The sequence below is a fragment of the Antedon mediterranea genome, chromosome 10 (assembly GCF_964355755.1).
Source record: "Antedon mediterranea chromosome 10, ecAntMedi1.1, whole genome shotgun sequence".
Classification (NCBI taxonomy): Eukaryota; Metazoa; Echinodermata; class Crinoidea; order Comatulida; family Antedonidae; genus Antedon; species Antedon mediterranea.
The window spans coordinates 16,402,402-16,425,076 of NC_092679.1; the positions used below are offsets into that span (position 1 = coordinate 16,402,402).

At 34.1% G+C, this 22,675-nt stretch overlaps 2 protein-coding genes across 4 annotated transcripts; one reads left to right on the top strand and one right to left on the bottom strand.

Moving 5' to 3' along the window:
* Nucleotides 1–1,259: 1,259 nt before the first annotated feature.
* LOC140060837 (equilibrative nucleoside transporter 1-like) lies at nt 1,260–12,852 on the bottom strand. 2 transcript variants are annotated; one of them, XM_072107189.1, is made up of 13 exons: nt 12,797–12,852; nt 11,410–11,526; nt 10,850–10,931; nt 10,592–10,758; nt 9,401–9,495; nt 9,078–9,128; nt 8,695–8,829; nt 8,143–8,271; nt 7,544–7,629; nt 6,908–7,019; nt 6,092–6,177; nt 5,202–5,401; nt 1,260–3,036 (listed from the first exon to the last, which is right to left on the bottom strand). In XM_072107189.1, the coding sequence occupies exons 2-13, from the start codon at nt 11,508–11,510 to the stop codon at nt 2,919–2,921; spliced, it is 1,362 nt and encodes a 453-aa protein (XP_071963290.1). In that variant the 5' UTR covers nt 11,511–11,526; nt 12,797–12,852; the 3' UTR covers nt 1,260–2,918. The 2 variants fall into 2 exon arrangements, with proteins under 2 accessions (XP_071963290.1, XP_071963291.1); XM_072107190.1 differs by lacking the exon at nt 12,797–12,852 and adding an exon at nt 12,507–12,665.
* A 2,110-nt stretch (nt 12,853–14,962) lies between these two features.
* On the top strand, nt 14,963–22,650 carry LOC140060109 (egl nine homolog 1-like). Of its 2 annotated transcripts, XM_072106184.1 has the most exons (5): nt 14,963–16,037; nt 18,312–18,431; nt 19,652–19,788; nt 20,517–20,588; nt 20,789–22,650. In XM_072106184.1, exons 1-4 carry the CDS (start codon nt 15,006–15,008, stop codon nt 20,581–20,583), a joined length of 1,356 nt encoding a protein of 451 aa, XP_071962285.1. In that variant the 5' UTR covers nt 14,963–15,005; the 3' UTR covers nt 20,584–20,588; nt 20,789–22,650. The 2 variants fall into 2 exon arrangements, with proteins under 2 accessions (XP_071962285.1, XP_071962286.1); XM_072106185.1 differs by lacking the exons at nt 20,517–20,588; nt 20,789–22,650 and having other exon boundaries at nt 19,254–19,694.
* The last annotated feature ends 25 nt before the right edge of the window (nt 22,651–22,675 follow it).

The following is a 22,675-nucleotide window of genomic DNA, read 5'->3' on the forward strand; positions in this document are numbered from 1 at the left end:
AAAAGCTTGAACAAAAAAACAGATAATATTGATATAAATTTTTACGGTACACTACATGTATTGTTTCTTGACGTTTTGATCAATATGCTTTGATCGTCCTCAGGAGTGAGAAAACATTTGATTTCGCCATGAAAACCTTTTATTTCAAACAAACAATATAAAACAGATAAAACAACTATTTTACCATAATATCCAAATTACTTGCCAAAATGAGTTTTGATTTGTTTAATTGCTTTTGTATATTACCAGACCATAGTTTTCAAGTTCCACAAATTGACAAAAAAGCTTCAAATCAAAAAATTTAAACTAATATGTATAATCATGATAAATTTATGTATACAAAATGCCAAATCCAACATTTCATTTCACTATGGAAGTTTATACTGTACCTCCTTAATTTTAGCAAGTAAAATTTAAAAGAATGGACAAGACAAATGCGTTCAATCATCACAGAAATAATAGTACAGTTCATCCAATGAAACTTTATTAATATAAAATTGAACATCAATATATTGCTGAGTAGAAAACTACAATAAAATTCACTCATTCCAATAAAACTAGAAAAAACAATTCAGTAGTTTAACCATCCTTCCAACAAACAAAACAATTAACACAAAAACAAAAAAATGAAACGTGAATATGTATCACACCACATCGACAAGGACACACCCGCAATTGGCAGGGGGACACACCCGCAATTGGCAGAGGAACATCCCTTTATGCATTCTCAATAAACATATCAAAGTGTACAATTGTTAGTATCAATGTTTTTATATAAGGCTTGAATATAACAAGGTTAACACATAGAAGGACTAAATAATCAGCAATAATCCAAAATTTTGATAGAGAGGAGTGGAGTGGGGTGGGTACACAGGATTGGAGTTTGCGGTACCACTCTGGTATAGTCAACAGAAATTAGGATGGCAGTGAGGATACCAGATTGGCCTACATAACTTAAGTAAAAGGTGGTTGAATTGTAAAATAAATTGAGGATTTCAAAACCGAACTTTAGCACCTAACTTAAAATCACTGAGCATAAGACTTCACCGCACTTCTACATCACATTCGTGCAGGGGATGAATGTTTTTAAATTGGGTTTCGCTTGATAGATTAAGTTGTGAAAGCACATAAATTGGGTTAAGCTCAAGAGATTGAGTGTTTTGGCATATGGACTAAATACTACTACTCTCTCTCTCTCTCCTCCCCCTCTCTCTCTTTCTCCTCCCCCTCTCTCTCTCTCTCTCTCTCCTCCCCCCCCCCCCCCTCTCTCTCTCTCACTGCCATAGGCCTATAAAAGACCTACCAAAATTGTAGATTTCGAGGTTTTACAGCATTATACTGTTTTATTCTGAATATATAATGGTAAGTTAGGTCTTTTATTAATTATTTTCAAATACTAAAGTTTTTTAATGTAGAGAGAATATACTATACTAAATACAATATTGTAACAGAATAAATTATAAGAAAAATATAGACTTTTTCAAGTTAAAATAGAACATTTAATAAATTGGTAATGTAATGGTTTGAGCTAGTAAATAACACACTTCCCTTTGAAAATTAAAATTCTTCCTTTAAAATAATAGCCCCTCCCTTTAAAATAATAGTCCCTCCCTTTAAAATAATAGCCCCTCCCTTTAAAATAATAGTCCCTCCCTTTAAAATAATAGCCCCTCCCCTTAAGATAATATTACATCCCCTTCAACATAATATCCCTCCCCTTTAACATAATTCAATCCCATTTAAAATTAAACCATCCCCTTTCAAATTAACACCAGAACCTTTAAGATAATACTTTCCCTTTTATGATATTGCCATCCCCTTTAAAATCAACACCCTCCCCCTCATTAAATTTAAGATCAGAAGCTTTAAAATAATGCCATCCCATCTTCTACAAAAGTTGAGTTCAGCCATGGAGTTATAACTCCATGAGTCAGCTATCTCTTTGAAATAAAAATAAAATATATTTTGTGCATAAAATGTTTGTGGGTGGGCTTTCATACTGTCAGGTGGGCTCATGCTACAAAGTGGGCACATACTGCAAAGAGAGATTATACTGCATTGTGGGTCTACTGTCTGGTGGCTTCATACTGCAGGACGCGTAATTTTTTTTTCCAGGACGAACGTGGGCAGAAATCATGAATAATTCATGATTAATTATGACATAATAGGGAACATTATAGAGGGCGCTGTATAAGAATGCAGAGAGATTAAATAATTAGTGTAAACAACGTTTGCCAACCGAAATGTTTGGTCTAGTGGTAAAGGCTTTAACCTATTACGCTGAAGCCCTCGGTTCGAGATCTTTCATGACCGTGTTTTTTTTAATAGTTGAGAAAGATTATTTAGAGGGTTAGGTTTAGTATATTTAGGAAGTAGATCAGCTATCTTTCAATTCTTTATAATAGAAAATAATTAAGGTAATGAATTATTCATGACTTCTGCCCACGTTCGTCCTGGAAAAAAAAAACACGCCTGCAGGACAGCCTTCAGTACTGCATTGTGGGCTGCTTACAGTACTGTGTGTTGCTCACAGTACTGCATTGTGAGCTTATTTCAGAGGCCTTATACTGCAGGACAGGCTTACAGTACTGCATTGTGGGCTTATTGCAGAATGCTGATACTGCATTGCATTGTGGGTTTAGTGCAGAGGCCTCATACTGCAGGGTGGCTTATACAGCATTGCATTGTGGGTTTATTGCAGAGGCCTCATACTGCAGGGTGGCTTATACAGCATTGCATTGAGGGTTTATTGCAGAGGCCTCATACTGCAGGATGGGATTATGCTGCAGTATTGGTCCACACTGTAGGATGGGCTTTTTATTATACAGTTTCTAAATCAACACTGATAACAATATCAACAAACAGAACAACAAAGACAATTAAATACAACACAGACAAAACTCCTTGAAGAATTATAATTAATCTAAAATAATCATTCTCATTCCGAATGATAACAACGAGCCGAGTGCCAATCCCAATGCCAAGAAAAGCGCCATCATGTTGCCTGCAGTTTCACGATAGCCTTTTTGCACTTTTCTAAGAAAAATAAATGATACAGAATATAAAAAATATTTATGAAAGAATATTTTTGTACATAATTATTTTTTTTAAACATTTTGTACTATGCATGAAAGATTTCAATTGCGGCGCAATATAGTGTATACAGTAGCAACCCTCCTTTAGGACATCCCCTATTCAGGAACCATTACTATTCATGGGGCCACCCTTATTCAGGAGACTTAAGGCTCCTACTGTATTCAAGGAGACATCCCCTATTCAGGAACCATTACTATTCATGGGGCCACCCTTATTCAGGAGACTTAAGGCTCCTACTGTATCAAGGAGACATCCCCTATTCAGGAACCATTACTATTCATGGGGCCACCCTTATTCAGGAGACTTAAGGCTCCTACTGTATCAAGGAGACATCCCCTATTCAGGAACCATTACTATTCATGGGGCCACCCTTATTCAGGAGACTTAAGGCTCCTACTGTATCAAGGAGACATCCCCTATTCAGGAACCATTACTATTCATGGGGCCACCCTTATTCAGGAGACTTAAGGCTCCTACTGTATCAAGGAGACATCCCCTATTCAGGAACCATTACTATTCATGGGGCCACCCTTATTCAGGAGACTTAAGGCTCCTACTGTATCAAGGAGACATCCCCTATTCAGGAACCATTACTATTCATGGGGCCACCCTTATTCAGGAGACTTAAGGCTCCTACTGTATCAAGGAGACATCCCCTATTCAGGAACCATTACTGTTCATGGGGCCACCCTTATTCAGGAGAATTAAGGCTCCTACTGTATCAAGGAGACATCCCCTATTCAGGAACCATTACTATTCATGGGGCCACCCTTATTCAGGAGACTTAAGGCTCCTACTGTATCAAGGAGACATCCCCTATTCAGGAACCATTACTATTCATGGGGCCACCCTTATTCAGGAGACTTAAGGCTCCTACTGTATCAAGGAGACATTCCCTATTCAGGAACCATTACTATTCATGGGGCCACCCTTATTCAGGAGACTTAAGGCTCCTACTGTATCAAGGAGACATCCCCTATTCAGGAACCATTACTATTCATGGGGCCACCCTTATTCAGGAGACTTAAGGCTCCTACTGTATCAAGGAGACATCCCCTATTCAGGAACCATTACTATTCATGGGGCCACCCTTATTCAGGAGACTTAAGGCTCCTACTGTATCAAGGAGACATCCCCTATTCAGGAACCATTACTATTCATGGGGCCACCCTTATTCAGGAGACTTAAGGCTCCTACTGTATCAAGGAGACATTCCCTATTCAGGAACCATTACTATTCATGGGGCCACCCTTATTCAGGAGACTTAAGGCTCCTACTGTATCAAGGAGACATTCCCTATTCAGGAACCATTACTATTCATGGGGCCACCCTTATTCAGGAGACTTAAGGCTCCTACTGTATCAAGGAGACATTCCCTATTCAGGAACCATTACTATTCATGGGGCCACCCTTATTCAGGAGACTTAAGGGGACACTTTCATTTTAAACGCAGAATATGGTGTAATTTATTAGGGACTTTACGAAAACAGTTAGGGGAGGATGACGAATATCCTGTGTTCGCTAGAGCGTAAAATCATATACAACATAGGCGTTTTATTAGTTACGCACCATTGCGCGAAGACGACGACCGGCAGTATATCTCTCCAATCCCTCCCCTGTCTCGTGACGCGGGGCACTTTTGAATCGCTTGGCTCTGGTGATACAGCATAGGCCTAGCCTTTTTAATAGAGCCTCGCATTTAAACGCCGCTTTTAACACAATAAAAATGTTATTTCATTACACAATTAAAATAGAATTTCAAATATTATTTAGAGTTTTGAAAATTCCATGTTTAAGTGTAATTTTAACTGTATATTAAAGGTTATATATACATTATTTCTAGTCGTTTTCCATAAACAGGAAAATGGCAACTTTATCGTTCTCAAGAAGTTAAGACGACGGAAGTCACGCTAATTTTTGCCCACTTTGTTTAACTCATGCAAAAATTATTCACAAGCACCCTCCTATGGCTTCCTGTTGTGTTTCGTAAAGTCCCTAATATGTTTTAACGACAACAGCTATTAAGGGACACTTTATTCTGTGTCCCGAACCATTCAATAGCGGTTCTACTGTACTTGATTTATATAGAAAATGAATTATCTTACCTTGGGCCATACATCATACACAAGCTGCCCAAATAACCATTTGAAGCAGCAAAGAAGATGGTAAAGATGATTGGATAAGCGTCATGATTGAATACTAGAGGTAGTGAACTAGAACTGATGTTGCACAGCATAAACAATGGAATGAAAGCAAACCGAACAACAACTAGAATACTTAGAAGCATTGGACTGTTTTCATTTGGCTGCGGGAAAAAAGAAATTAAATATGATTATAGTGGTACTGTGGCTTGGTGGTTTACATACTTGCTTATTACCGCCAGGGTATTTGGTTCAAATCTAATAATAGTTCTGAATTTTTCTGACGGCAATTGCAGCGGCAGTACCTGAATCTTATATGAGACTTGGTCACAGAATTTCCAAGAAATTGTAACCAACTTTTTGTGTCGCAAATGCTGCCACTGCCAGGTTCTAAGTTACATATTTATATGTTATGCAAATACAGTAGCTACTAGTCGACGATTTTGCACTTGCTTTGGTCAAACTCAATAATTAATGCAAGTAAAATTGTGGTTTGTATTTGTTACAGTATCTTAGTGTTATCATCCTGTAATTGGCAGGTCAGGTGACAACAACAAAATATAGGAACATTTTTGTGTGTAAAGCGCTTCGAAACATTGTATTAGGTGCTATATAAGACTACCATTATCATATCAATTTGTAGATCAAGTTTCATAACATATATTTACAGACTCTGACAATAAAAGATATTAAAATACAATGCAATCAAAATAACATTAAGAAAAAGGTCATGTGTTGGGTGAGCTATAAAAAAGAAATGATAATGAAAGTATTCTGTATTTCAAAATCAAATATCCTGTTGAATTTGATTGTAATCTTTCGCATTAAATCTGGAAAAAGGTTGAAATTCTTACCCATTGTAAAAAACCCGTCAAAGACCGACCGAACCAGTCCATTAAATTGAATAAAAGAAAACATGTAACAGCTGTGAAGTACACATCTATAAAACACAAGAAAAAAATTGATAAGAAATTACTTTGTTTATTTGAGTTTTAACATCAGTTACAAGATGAAACTAAATGAAAACACTCAGAAACTGAGTGAAGTACTTGGCAAGATATTGCCATTGAGGGCGCATGTTGATATTTCAGCCCATGTTAAAAGAATACCAATTTTTCTTTTTTTTTTTGTAAAGTAATATGTTCTGTACATATATATATCTATTTACACCAAAAAATTCAGAATGATAACTTGAAAATTGTAGGCTCTATCATGCTAACAAACAAACAAAGCAAGTAAGTACTACACAAAATATAATCATTAAGGGCGTGTGGTGCAGTGTTGGATTTGATCGTTGTTCAAATCCAACTCTCACCGCATTGCTTGTATCCTTAGGCAAGACACTTTACTTACATTTGCCTCTCTCCACAACTTTGCACTGATTACTACTGTAGCTGCATTATTCAATTCAATTTCTTTTTATTTCGGAAATATCATCCATATTAATAAACTTATTAACAGAAAAAGAAAAATCTAAACTTAAGTATAAAGAATGCTTCTCCATGGAGCATATGTTTGCAAACACAAGCAACAAGGATGTTACCACTATTCAACATACGTTGCATGAAACCATAGGTAGAGTATGGTTCCATTTGTGTGTAATAATGTGCAGCGCATTGAGAGCTTGCTTATATGTGCTATATAAGAATGAACCATTATTATTAACTTGCCTGTCCATGAGTTTGAGGGATCTCTGATGGATTGAATACTGGATGTGAGGCCAGGAAAACAGGTTAAAGTCACCAAGAATACCAACGTCACTAAAGTCGCAGGATTTAGAATCTATACAAACAAAAAATAATATTTTCATATAATTGCCTATACATTTTACATAATTATATTTTCTTATGATTTCCTAATACCGGACTCTCTAAAACCAGAAACTCTCCCAAAACCAGACTTTCCCGAAGTTCAAAACGTCCCAAACTCATTTTTACCATTAAAAACACATTCTAAATACCAGACTTTCAGGAAAAACAGATATATTATGCCAGCCCAAAGGTGTCCGGTATTGGGAGAGTTGACTGTAGTGTATAATTGTTACGGATTCAGCCTTTCGTCTATTCGTGGCATTGTTAGTCTTTTTTACAATAAATATACCTGAACTGTGTATTTGCCAAGGATAAGTTTGATGACTAAAAATCATGAATAAGGCTGAATGTCAATGACTTATTACCTCACTGAAAATGTGATGTGCCCATATATGGACACGATCATGTCATATCAGTACAGTATTTAGGCATATCACCACCATTTTTGGCCACATCATACTTTACTTTGATAGTGTAAACAGAGCTTTAGTTTACCTCTTTAAAAATGAATACAAAAGGTGGTTTCAAGGTAAGCTTAGTTTCCCAGCTGTCACTCAACTCTAAACGTTTACTCTTTAAATCTGAAACAATTATAAAAGAAAAAGACATTGTATTGTGTAACATTAACGTCAATTTACACAGACGAGCGGTAACGGTAATAAAAATATAGAATCTATGTTATTTCTTATGACTATTTACACACAACATGAAGAGGACAGGCTGTTTCCGCTCAGGATTAATACAGATTCCATGTGCTTACCATTACTGCTCGTATGTGTAAATTGGCCATTAGGCCTTGAAAAAAAACCAATTTAATTTAAAAAATCAACTACTGAGATACTGTCTAAGAATAAACCTGTTGGACCAAAATGCATGCATGAGTGATTTTCCTATAGCGTCCTCAGTTTTATGTACATTTTTGCCTATAATTCATAATTATTAGTTAATTAATTTTTAGGTTCTTTTGGAAATATAAAGGCTTTATTTATTTGATAAGTACACAATATATCTAAGTTGTCGCCAACTAAAAGCTCCCTATAGTCTATAAATAAGAAAAAAAATGTATTAGAAAAAATAAGGATATCAAAATTTACCTATTTGATTGAGGAATGCATCCGCATACTTTAACTTGATAAGAATTCGAAAGGCAACAAATGCTGCAACCACTGACAGTACAGCACACGAGAAATATATAAATGCACTGACACAGTGATTATTACTCACTAGAAAATAAACACACAGAATTAAAAGACAAAACAAATATTTTACATGGTTTAATATAATAAAGTGTATATTTAATCTTTCATTTAAATATTAGTTATACGCAATTTGAACGATTTGCACAAGGAAATCCTTGCGCAAATTTAATTTGAAATTTGTGCAAGAAAATATGTCCAGTTTCATAAGGAATTTCTGTAATACAGTGTTACATATGTATCACATATGGCACATTTAACATTTTATTGTTGGTTTATAGTCTACAATACAGGCATCACATGTTACACATATACTGTGTTAGGCTTGGAACTATGATACAGGTGTCACATGTGAAAAATATGTTATTCTGTATCAAAGAATTTTCCTATTATATTATACTGTAAAAATAACAGAGACAGTACCAAGAATCGGCTAGAAGCAATCTTTACCTGCGGTGGTTAATATACTAAGCAAGGCTGGAAGAACACCTCCTAGTCCCTGTCCACCCATCAGGGCTTGCGTATACTTGGGTGGAAATACACCTCCTAGACCAAATACAGTTCCACAAAATATAGCAGATAATACTGTTTAAAATACAAGAAGAAAAGCATTAACGATACAGCTACAAATTCATTATCTATTTTAATATTTTTAATAATTAAAACTATTATGATAAAATATTATTATTAAATTAAAAAAAATTAACAACAGTAGATGTTAATGCATGATTAACATCTTGTAATTTGTAAACATTAAGGGCTTCGAAAATAAAAGTTGTTTTAATAAGGGCTTCAAAAATAAAAGTTTTTTAAATTATAAATTCAAAACTCACCATTCACAAGAATTACTGAAATTAATGTGGTAATGAAGAATATTTCTTGCCCTGTCAAGATAAAAGATTAATTAAATTGGCTAGATAGGTAAGTGCATCAAGATAACCAAGAGGCCAACAAAATCAAACCTAGCTAGACGCGGCCTAAATCCGTCCACGAAATTCAGCTTGAGCTACTAAAGGTAGTGCATTGTTTCTCTCTTTAAAAAAAAAAACCATATTTATAACCATAAAACATACATTTAAAACAATGATTTTAATGTTTTTAAAAATTGTAGCGATAGTGTCTTATTTATTATGTCTAATTATTAAACACAACTTACAATCATCTGTGTTCACCACGGTCAATATAGTGGTCAATACAAACAGTGCAAGTATTCCCGGTATAGACACATGCATCCGTGTTTTAACTGACACACTGAAAATAAAAACAAGTAATATTTGTACAGTATTGATTACATTGTACAATTTTGATGGCATAAAAAGGTTGTAAAATAAACGCATTAAGTATTTTTAAATAGTTTACTGCAAAGGTAGACAAGGTTAAGTATTAGATAGTTGAAACTTCCGCTAAAATGATGACATCATCTTCCAAAAATAGAAGGGTTTCTATAATACATGTATGTATGTTGATAGTTTCAGTATCTATGAGGAACTAACTGTATTTGATTGCAGTTACAATGACTGTTTTTTTATTACTTTTTTTTTAGAATTTGTCAATTGAATACAGGGACAATGTTTTTGTTTATCTCATGACTTAGTTGGCATAGTTTACGCTTGACGGTTTGTTATATTCAAAAACATAAATCAAATGCTGTACTGTGGTACATTTTTCAGATTTTTTTTAGCATTTGGCTGTTTTCTGTTATTACTTTTACTGTATGATTTACTTCAGTATATGTATTTGTTGCTTTCACATTTCAACAGTTTAAGCCTGGTTTCCATTAAAACCGCTACAGCGTTTCCATTAAAATCGCTACAGCGTTTCCATTAAAATCGCTGCACGCGCAGATGTCGCCGACGCAATCGGGGAGCTCCCCGATTCATCGCAGTCAAATCGGAAAAGTTCAACCATGTTCAACTTTGCCGATTTTGTGTGTGATGAATCGTATACGCGTACCAAAGAAAATTTAGCGCTCGCGTACTAGATCCCCGATAAATTCTAGCGTTTCCATTGAATCGCTACGCTCTGTCATGTAGCGATTTTATGGAAACCAGGCTTAGGGTACTAAGGCAAGGCGAGATTTTTTTTTTGTAATGTGATAGGCATGATTGAACACTATAAATCAATTTTGACTGAAAACCAATGTTTACATTTTTTCGCATTTTCTAGAATATTACAGAACTACCATATTTATTGTTTTATTATTTTTTATTTTATTTATTTATTGCCTTTATTCGAGGAAATAAATAAAGGCCGGATGATGTTTATTCAGGGGAGGCATTTATTCAAAGCAGGGCGTGTATTCGAATAAATACGGTATCTCTTTCTAAAATACAAAAATTTAACTTACGAATGTTGCAATATTGTGGTTATGGTGAGGGAGATAACTTGTGGAATCATAGCCGCCAAAGCAAAATAATTTTCAAAGCTGTTTTGAAGGTACGTTTTGTTTTCATTATCTGGTACAGTACAGTGTTCATTCGTATTGTTGACATTTTGAAATTTAACATTGTAATACTGAAAAAATAAAAGAAATATTAATAGTAGAGCCAAGTACATGATAATTGAAATGATTTAATTTGTAGCCTGATTAAAATCTTGTTCATACCTTGTTTGCTGTGATAAACATATTCCATGGCAAGACTGATGTTACTCCAAATATGTAAAATATGATATATGCTATATTATATCTAAAAGAACAAAATCAGAAGTATTTTTCTTTTATTGTAAGCATGTGGTTATTAATTTATAAACACAACAAGTTTTTAAATTTTTTCTTTTAATGAGAATTCAACTGTAAAATTTAAACTGAATACAGCTAAAAATAAACACTATTAAATAGACATCCATGTTAAGCTCTGCCTACAGTATCAAACATCATGTGACTAAAAAATGTGATGTACCCATATATGGACATGATGATGTCATATCACTACCATATTTGGACATATCACTACCATATTTGAGCACATCACATTATTTTGTCAAATTAGTTTGATAGTGTAGACATAGCTTAAGAATAGATTCAAAGGGGGAGGGGAAGGGGACATTTATTTTACTTATGGAGAGGGGGATGACAAATATACATTTTATACTGTAAAACCCTGTCTTGTTTGTGCTTCTCTCATTATCCTGGTGTAGAAGACCTACAGTTAATCAATCACAAACCTGTCTTCAATGTCGTATATTATTGGTTCATTGTCATTCATTGACTGTATCATGGCCTCCTCTTCTTCCATAATTCTTTCGTCACTGTCATCTTCTGCCATCTTGATGAATTTTTACCTGTAAACAAGTTTTTTTTTCGTAAGTTTTTAAAGAATATGCTAACCTAGGCCTAGTATAGACTAGCTAGTACTGCACTATATCAAAGAATATATATAACAAGAATGAGCAATCCGCGATTTTCCCTGTAACAGTAATATTGTCCATGTGGTAGGGCGCCGCCATAAGTGAGGATGTATCTAGGATGTATACAACTTTTTGTGACGGTTTCACTAATCAAAGGCTGGACCACCGGTAGTATTTTCATGATAAAAAATGTTATCAACTACATGCCAACATCATGTTAAATGCTGTTTGGATATTTAATTGTTCGTTTTATGCAATTTATTTAGTAAAAACTGCCATATAAACAGTTCGCTTTATCAACCAGGCGCTACGATAGCGTGACCGGGCGTGTTGGTGTTTACGCGTTTTCACGAAGGATAGTTTTAACTTGTTTCTGGTAAAACAAATAAATGTTAATGATTTAACATTTTATCCTGTTAATAACATGTATTTTATACTAATTTATATCATAAAAACAATACTTAATTTACCGGACGTAGAGTAGTACGCGGCAATGGTAAAGAATAGGCCGTGCTGAGTAACGATTCGTTGATTTTTGGTGTTGCTGTGTTAGGCCTTTTTTGTGAACTAATTTAGCATGTTAGTAAATAATTATCTGTAAAAGTGAATGTACACTAGTTTGTTAATAAATATGTATTATAAAATAGTTTACAATTGCAAAATATATTATCATAATTCTATTTAATGTGACATGTATAATATCTATTAAATCAAGTCTTATTTAGTATGTATACACCCGCCCTTATTAGGGCGGGCATCACTCTCTGGAGCTCTCTGTTAGTTACAAATTTCTCATGCAAAAATCGCGGAATACTCATTCTTCTTGTGATATATATTCTTTGACTATATTACAATAATTCTTTAATATAAGGTAGAAGAAAACCAAACAAACAAGTATACTGTAATTGTTATACCTGATAAGGAAACCTCTAATTATGTCCAAGGACGGGAATTTACAATGAGTACGAGGTCACCAAACATAAGGGACATCACATGACATTTTTTTAGCTAGGCCTCTAGGCGTTGCACAGTAGGTTGGGTTGTTGGCCCCTGTCTCTGGCCGGCCGTGGACTGAATTATATAATTCTTTCTTGCTAGGCCTAGCCTAGTGCCTAGCTAGGCCTTTTTTGGCACATAAAGTACATCATTATTAAATATTTCTCAAATAGATTTAGTTGATTTAGTGTACACTAAAAATACATACCTTTTCATTTATTTTAAAACAGCGAGGTGTTTCGTACAAAAGTCACGAGAGACACAACCTTCAAAATGACAAAATGACAAAATGTGATGTTTTTATTTTTCATACAGTTCGCCCTCTTTCGTCGTAGATCAAAATTTTATTTGGAAAAAACGTATAAATACTGTATTATTATGCATGCATTAAAAACGCGATTGGACACGAATTATTATTGTATTTTATACGAATAAATAACTTAAAAAATTTTCGAAATTACCAAATGCGAATTTGGTAACTTCCTAATACCGCAGCACATCATCATCTATATATTCGAAATAATTCCTCCATGCTATATACTATAGGGAAACGATTTTTCCTTTATAAATGATTATGCCTTATTAATTATTACCTATATAACACCTAAATAAAATCATGTCATTTGATTTGCCGATTGTGGGTCAATCAAATAATACGCACTATTTAACGATCGATACAGAGTATTCTCTCCTCTCCCCCTTTTTTTCGTGTGCGTACAAAAAAAATACCATACTATACTAGTAGGCAGCTACCTATTATAACTACTAAGTAGGCCTACTATACCCATTTTACTTGGTAAAAGTTAAGCTAAGTTGATGTATACTTTATAATATGTATTTCACTGCACATATAACATGTATATTTCTTATTTGTCCTGGCAAGTTATTATCTGAAATAGTCAAATCAAAATGTAATGAGGTGGTGAACTTTCAACCGGGTATATTATTATCTGAAATTGTTATACAGTATTCATTACGTAACTTGTGGTACACGTCAGAATTTTCTAGTACGGGCAAAATCAAAACTGCCTCAATATAAAATGTATTAACACGACATGTTTCGGGCATAGGCCTAGTCCATCATCAGGTATAATTGCATAAAAATAGTACCGTAAATCTTCTAATTGTAACCATGTGTTATTTCTTTGATTGTTTTTTATAGTGGGTTACTATTTTAGAAGGGGGGTTAATAATATTACAGTAGTGGGTTACTATGACTAATCTTTAAATTAGGCACCTGAAAATAGTAGGCCTAACCCACCCCCAACTTTTCCGGACAGCTCATAGCAAAATAATAAAACAGTACGAATAAACAAATTTGGTTGAACTCTACCTTTATTATAAACTCAAAAACACTCAATCCTCTCCCGAGATCAACATGCATTATCTCCTTATTTTCAAAATACGGCTGCATTAATGTAATTTTGTCAATAGTTTTTGTGACTCTAATATTAACACCATATGTGTAACTATTAATTAGAGTAGTGGGGTATTATTATTATAGATTGACTTATAAGGTGGGTTACTATTAGAACGGGTGTTACTAGAGTGTGGGTTACTATTAGAAGATTTACGTTATACAGTATTTGTGTACGGCGGCGTGTTGTCGCAAACGACGATATCGTCCTTACGTCGATATATCCGACGCGAATTCCGTGTCATGCCGCACCACCCCGTGCTAGTCCGAAATATTACTTTATACCACTTGTTTACAAAATTCAATTAACCTAAATATTACTGTGTTGTGGTTTTTTTACGTCACGTATCATGTTTCCTCTAGTAATTTATCAACTAAAGATAGCGCCGTTTGATTTATTGCGCATGTACATTTTGATGGTCTACGTGAGAACCGAGTGTAGTCCACATTGTTTAATAATAATAATGTTATTAATATATGGATGTTGTAGATTTAATGTATGTGTCCGTCGTACAAAAAAACATATTATAATATTAAAGGTGTTTGGTGTAAAGGTGAAATTTTGTATTAATAGTTTCCATAGAACAAAAACCGAAATAAAATAAAGATTTCACTTTATATTGACGTAAAAGACAAAAATAAACGGTTAAATTTAATCAAAAACTAGGTGACTGACAGACAAAACAAACAGGCTTCTGCATGGTTGACTTTATGGGGTTTTTTTTTTCATGTATATTTTTTCGATCCCGGTTTCGATTCAATTTTTGAGAATGAATAACTTAGCAGACAGTATTTTCACATAATATAATAATAAAAGATAAAATACAGAAATAGACTGAAATTGGAACTAAAAAAAAAAGAGGATATCTGTTTTACTACGTAACGGCTGGATGTCAAGGCTACGAGACGAGACTAGTCGTCGATATTGTGGCCGATTGATTCCGATTCCGATTCTGATCATGTGGGCCAATGTTTACATTTTGTATGTAATGATCGCGAAATGGCGCATACGACAAAAACGCAAAATGGTGTACGTGACATACAGAAAGAGGGAAATGACGGGGTTGAAGTTTGTTCTGTGCACTTATGTAACGCTATGAGCAACCTTCGCCTATGTGGTCAATGTAAAATTGCCCGATATTGTTGCAAGGAACACCAAAAACTCGACTGGAAAAGGCATAAAGTCCAGTGCATGAAAGACAAGCAGCCAGGCCCGGTGTCGGGGACATTATTGAACGATGATCAGGCACGTGTGTTGCTGGAAGCTGCCAGTTCGAATGACACAACTGCGGCTAGGCCTAAGGTACATTTTTCTCTTGGCGATTCCAGCGAGTTTGAAACTCAATCAAATGGCCGGACCGTAGACACTACAAATGACCAGTCATTAGTAAAAGAAATTGAAAGAAAGGAAAGTACTTCAAGTATGAATTCTGCCTCTTCCTCATCCTCTTTATCAACAAGCCGTTCTTCGTCTAGTGTATCATCAAGTAGTAGTACTGCTAGTGTTAATCAATCTTTCCAAACAGCATCACTTGACGAGGTGCCTGAGGACCCCAACCAATCTCCCAGTGATCTGCAATCTCAAATTCAAAAGGATTCTGCGCTTTTCAGAGAAAGACTTGGTTCTGGTTACCCATTAAAACCGAATAAAGATTTTGGAAAGACACCGATGCCAGGTGGTTCGCAAGAAATGGGTAACAGAGGCGGTATACTTAACACGTTGGTCAAACGAGTGGTAAATTCTCTGACCGAGCGAGGCATTTTTGTTCTCGATAAGTTTTTAGAAGAAAGTCGTGGGCTGGCAATTCTCAAAGAAGTCCAAGATATGCATTCCAGTGGTCAGTTTCAAGATGGTCAAGTAGTTCGTAGTAGGAGTGACGATTCCAGTAAGATCCGAGGAGATCAAATCACTTGGAGGAATGGTGATGAACCAGACTGTACAAACTTACGTTACTTAATTTCATTTTTAGACTCTATATTAGCAATGTGCAATGGTAAACTAGAAGATTATAATATTAATGGTAGAACAAAGGTAAGATATTAACGTACACCCTTCATATACACCATACAAACGCTAGTGTTTATTCCACGACAATATGTAGAGTAGAGTAAAAAGGTTGCCACCAGTGGTACAAATCCCTCTCAGTTTTCAAAAGACAGACCCACCCCTATAAGTTTGTTTACTGCCAATGCCTTGTGTCCGCCCCCAACCCCACCTCACAATCAAAATGGATCGCCAATAAAAATACTAACATTTTATGATGCTTAAAGATGTATTGTCCCTTGAAACACAAACAAATGAAGGTCAAAATATTAGTTATTCAATTTAAGTCGAAATTCGAGCCAAAAACAACAATTTTACGTAATTAACAGCTAAATTAATTTGATTACATTTCGTCTGGATAATCGTCCAGAGCAAAAGTAAACAAAGATTTCAAACCATGAGTATACATTATGCGTGATGCTAATTAGGATTGTTTACAACTCGTTACGGATGAGAAGGTGTTTTCACACAGATCGCGAGGAAGTTTTATTATTATGCATACAGAGTAGCCAAATAAGCGCGTTGCATTATGGGATATGTTTCGATAGATTGAACCAAAAAACGTCTGTATTTCAGTTAAATGATTTTTTTTTCGACTCATTTTTGGTGAAAATTAATAACTATTATGATACTTCAAAATGACCCACTTTTTTTCAAAATCTTTTTTTTTTTTTGGAATTTGACAAAGGGACAATACATCTTTAACTTTCTAATCCATAGAACTTTCAGATTAAAATTTTTTTCTTTTTAAACATTTTCATTCAACTACTAACTGAAATAATATAATTTATTACTTCGGCTTACTAATGTTTAACACATTGCAAAATCGGACCACAATCAATTTAGCGCAACTATCACTATACTATTTTACTAAAGGGTTTTTATGCATGCTAAAATGCCTCTAATGTAAATAAACAACAGTAGATAAGATAAAATGTTAAATGTTATCATGTATTTGCTCTCATGTTGTTTACATTCCAAATCAATGTCACGTTCGTTTACTGTTCTCTTTTCAAATTAGCAGACATTACAAGAATAGAACTTCATTTATTTTATGTTTCACCTTCAATTTCAGGGAAGAATTAGAGCTGGTCTGCGCTTTGCCCCTTTTGACATTTAATAGATACACATTTAATGTTATATGTTAACACAACCCTATTAAAAAATCCTGGATCTGCTCCTGAAATTTGCCCTCTATTCTATTAAATTCAGTCCTACCTAGTGGGTTTTTTTTGGACTGCTATTTGCCTGCAACAAGGACATGAACGTTAAAGCTTGGTTTCCACTAGCGACGCAACCTACAAAACATAACGAATTCCCTTCCAATAATTGTGTTTGCCCCCGCCTGCGTGAAATCAAACCTGTGATGTTTGCAGCACTGTTGTATGTATGTATGTATGTATGTATGTATGTTGTTTTTACTAAGCAGTAGAAACTACATTGTTTCTAATAATATAGAAAGGGTGATGCAATACAACACTTTGCGTAAAAACGTCGCTGCGTTGCATCACTAGTGGGAACCACGGTTAAATAACAGTCAACAGAATCAATCACTATCAAAGGAAAAACAAATTTTTTAAACTTGAACTAAGAATGTTCATTAAGCAAAGGACATCTATTCAATAAGGCTTGGTTCCCACTATGACGCAACGAAAAGACGTACGAATAATTAATTTGACCTTGACAGAAAACCATCCATTTTTTTAATTCCAAGTGCAAGGTAAAAGTGGTAAAAGTTGAATTGCAATAAAACTCAAAATGAAAGTACTATGTTTACAATAAATTTATATGTCAATAACACAATAAATGTCAAAAAATATAGGTTAACAACAGTAGTACTCTTAATAATCACAAGTTGCCGAACCAGAGTGCATACTGCCCTCAGCGTTGATAGAATTTTCGAGGAAATAGTTCAAGATATAGTGTTTGTTGAATATGCCATCTTATTTTCACATAATAATTATTCACTTTGACCAAAAACTGGATTGGGAAAAAAACAATTTTCCCTGAAAAAAATGTAATTCAAAGCAAAAATTGGATGTCAGCCACTGTTTTTAAAAATTTAATTTAACCGTTTATTTTGTCATTTTATAAGTGAAAACATTATTTTTTGGGGTTTTTTTTCTACAGAAGTGATTAACTTGATTAAAACTACAAAATGACCTACAGTATTCAAAGTTTGATTTTATTAATTTTAATTTTTGGGAGACAATATGTACCACAATAGGAAACCGAAAATAAATTTTAATTTTCTTCCAATAGGCAATGATTGCTTGTTACCCTGGCAACGGTACACATTATGTACGCCATGTAGACAATCCAAATAACGATGGACGTTGTATTACTTGCATTTATTACCTCAACAGAAATTGGGATGTTTCGGTAAGTAATAAAAATGTATGTTGTTTTTACTATTAGCAATAGAAACTAAATTATTTGTAATGATTTAGATCCCATAAAGGGTTCCGTACTACATATCACTTTCGACTTATATAGTAGACTCACTTTATCTTTGGGTAGACAGCTTTGGGACCCAACAAAGTGTTCAGTGATGTAAGGTAGAGGCATGAAACCCCTGGTTTAGAGTTGCTAAGAGGCCCTCCAATGCTGTAGGCCTTGGGCATTTTTAGTCTTTTTCAGCATATTTTAATGCCTTATTTCTCCTCCAGGTCCTGCTCAGGGGCCCCCTATAAGCCCCTTGGTTTAAGAGTGAGCTCATACTGTTGCTGTTACGCCACTGAAAGTGTCACCTTGCGTATCCCAAATATATAATATAATATCCAAATATGGGTTGACATAGTGTTAAACATTATATTGCCATAGGTTGTTTCACTGGAAAGTGTCACCATGCGTATCCCAAATATATAATATAATATCCAAATATGAGTTGACATAGTGTTAAACATTATATTGCCATAGGTTGTTTCACTGGAAAGTGTCACCTTGCGTATCCCAAATATATATAATATCCAAATATGAGTTGACATAGTGTTAAACATTATATTGCCATAGGTTGTTTCACTGGAAAGTGTCGCCTTGCGTATCCCAAATATATAATATAATATCCAAATATGAGTTGACATAGTGTTAAACATTATATTGTCATAGGTTGTTTCACTGGAAAGTGTCACCTTGCGTATCCCAAATATATAATATAATATCCAAATATGAGTTGACATAGTGTTAAACATTATATTGCCATAGGTTGTTTCACTGGAAAGTGTCACCTTAAACAGGAGTGCACTTTGAATAGAATGTGTCTCAAAGGACAAAGGGGAGTTTCCCAAAAGAGGGATGTCCTGAGGAGGGTGTCTACTGGAATTAGGGTACAGTACTGAACTGGTTGTCAAGAAATGGTATCTCTTGACAAATTACAGTATCTCTTTTTGGTTCGTTCTATAAATAAACTTTTTATGTGGGCAACACAATTATTATATGTTTTGTATTTCATTTCATTTATAAATAAAACATAACAAAACCCACGAAGGTGACAGGATTAAACAAGAGCAAACTTAGTTGCTGTACACATTTTATCCGCCGTCACGGGTGACATATAATAGACAATTTAACCGTGACTATTTTCAGTTCTTTCTTTTTGACAGAAACATGGAGGCTTGCTAAAGGTGTATCCAGAAGGAACTGACATTGAAGCTAAAATCCCTCCACTTTTCAATCGCTTATTGTTCTTCTACTCTGACAGAAGAAATCCACATGAGGTTCTTCCAGCCTATGCTACAAGGTATGCCTACAAAGCATTTTACAATGTGCAATAAACAACCGAGCGGTTAACGCAGGGGCGCTGTTTGCCGTACCTAAACAATATCGGCATGGGTTCGAGGCCGAATCGCTCTTAGTTCTGGTGGTGGAACAAGTATTCTCGGATAAGGACTATAAACCATAGGTCCAGTGTACACAGTTATAATCCATGTGCACAAAAACCCAGTTCATCGTTCGAGAGGGGGTTACCCCGGTGAACTTGTTCACAAAATAGCCCATGTATCAGGGGGATTACCAAATATCTAGTAGGACAGTGATTTATTTACTATTGGTAATCCTTGGCTACATATGCCTAAATACATAAATAAAATAAAAATAAATGTAGTCTTATATTAGAAAAGGTTCCCAACATTAGGGAAGTTTGCAATAAATTAGTGTAGTTTAAAACCTGTGTAAAAGTGCAAATTCCAAAAAGTGAAACCCCAAATCCTCCTCTGGGGCAGTTCAAAAACCTTTCCATAAGTCTTTTGATACCCTATTATTCTATCCACCTATAATTAGGTCCACCTATCCACCTATAATAGTATAAATTTTTAGCGGAATAAAAATGTCGAATTGAAATTGAATTATGGTTATAAAAAGTGAGATAAAAAAAAAAATGTGTTTGAATTCTGATAACCCTGTTTACAATGCAACAACCAATCAAATGGATAATTATAGTAAGCATTATTATTATCTCTCGTCATTAAGGTATGCTATTACTGTGTGGTATCTTGATGGCAACCAAAAATCTAATAAACGTCCACTTAACAAATGACTTGGGTAAGAAACATTTCATGAATACAGTATTTAATAATAGTATAAATTTTTAGCAGAATATAAATCCAAATTCTGTTAGCCTTTGACAGTAAAAAAATGGAAAGAAGTTGCGACTTCTGTTAAATAATATTTGTATTTTTATTATTAAAATATTGCCAATAGTAGTAGTTTAATAATGTATTTTCAACTTTTTTATCCCACAGTACAGTAAACAACGATAGATGAAGATGTAGCACTGCGCCAAACCCAAGTATTAGTACAATCAGATGAAATCACTGGTTTACGGTTTAAGACTCCCTTTTAAAGAGGAGTGCTGAGTGTGTAAAAACTAGAATATATCATATTTTATGGAATAGTGTGCATACCGTCATTTGATTGGTTAATTTTTAATCATGTGCCGTGCATGTTAAACATTTTTAGAATTTTGTTTGATGCTGTAGGCTGGTGGATAATGATCAAAATCCAACCTGTGGTGTGTGTCATCTTAACACCTCTATTCCGCAGCCAAAACCTTAATGCCGCCTTTTTCATGCGTAGCCTAACAACTGCATTAAGATTGCGCAATACATGTTTTAGCCACTTAGTAGGGTCTATGAAATTGTGCCCAAGTATAAAATTATATAGCTGTTTTAAATAAAACAGAATTTACCACCAATAATTGTTCCTAGTTACAAATGCTATGAAAAAAAAATCTGCAATAAAATAGGTCATGTACTATAGGTCATAGGTCAAATTATTTCAAACTATGCACAATCTTTGTTTTTGTGTGTATATTATGTTTGGTTAAAAAAATCTGTGCTATCATATGAGAATAAACATCGCTTTTAGAATTAGTGAATTGTATAAAAACAAAACAAATTTATAATAGAGTAATCAATTTTAAACAGTACAGTAATTTCACTTTTTAAAAACTATATACAGAATGCGCCAACAATTTGTCCGACATTAAAGACACTGAAGTGATACTATAAAATTGTTTTCAATACTTGACATCCTTTCTTTAACCTTCCAAATTTAGAAATGTTTAAGCAAATAAACTGTTCTCTGGCGAGTATACTGTGTTCAAAGCAACCAGTTGTTGAAATTTGGGCATTTTTCCAAAAACAATAATCCGTGACTGGGACTCTAGTTATTATATGAAAGAAAATTGTTAATGTACTACCTCTGTGTTTAGATATTGTAAATTCTCAGGTTGTTAAAAAGTGTTAATAAATACACAAAACAAAGTTATGGTATAATAATATAGAACTTCCCAACAAATATTTGGATCGTGTTCTGCTTTCGGCAAAAGCTAATATTCCTAATGGGGTTATTTGGCCGAGCTATAAATTCTTTCTTGAAATGCGGCCAAAATATCAAAGGTTTGATTTTGATAATACGGAAGACAAACAATATAACAAAGCCTAAAGCCTTGTCTACACTATCAAACTTTATGTGACAAAAAAATGTAATGTTATGCACATAATTATGGACATAATGATGTCATATCACTACACATACTTGGCACATCACACTTTTTTTTGTCAAACTAATTTGATAGTGTAGACAGAGCTTAATTTTAACCTGCATTGATAATTTTGTTGTCTGCTGTCTTCCAACTATAATTACAATATACAGTATTATTATTATATCAGATAAGCATGGGATACAATCACAAAAACATTGTTTATAAACATTAATATATTATATCCTTGATTTTGGTAAAAACCGTTTTGGGTTTAGCAAAATAATCTTAATTGGAAGTCTATCTCTAAAAGAAGCCCCAAGGGTAAAGAGCTCATGGGCTTCTTTTTGAGGTTTTACAGAATATGACAAATTTGTTTTTAATTTTTATACAGTTTTAACAGAATAACACATGTAATGTATTAATTTTGTATAAAAAAATGATCCAAATTGCTGTATATTACTACCATGTTGTTACTGTACATATTACTATATAGTTTACAAAACAGATCATGTTTTTTCGTGGAAATAAATCCACTTTAAATATATAATGCTAAAGTATATAAATGTGCTTTAAGGTTTTTAAGATGAAATAAATGTAGGAAAAGTAGTAGAGAATATTCTATTTATTATATTATATTATATTC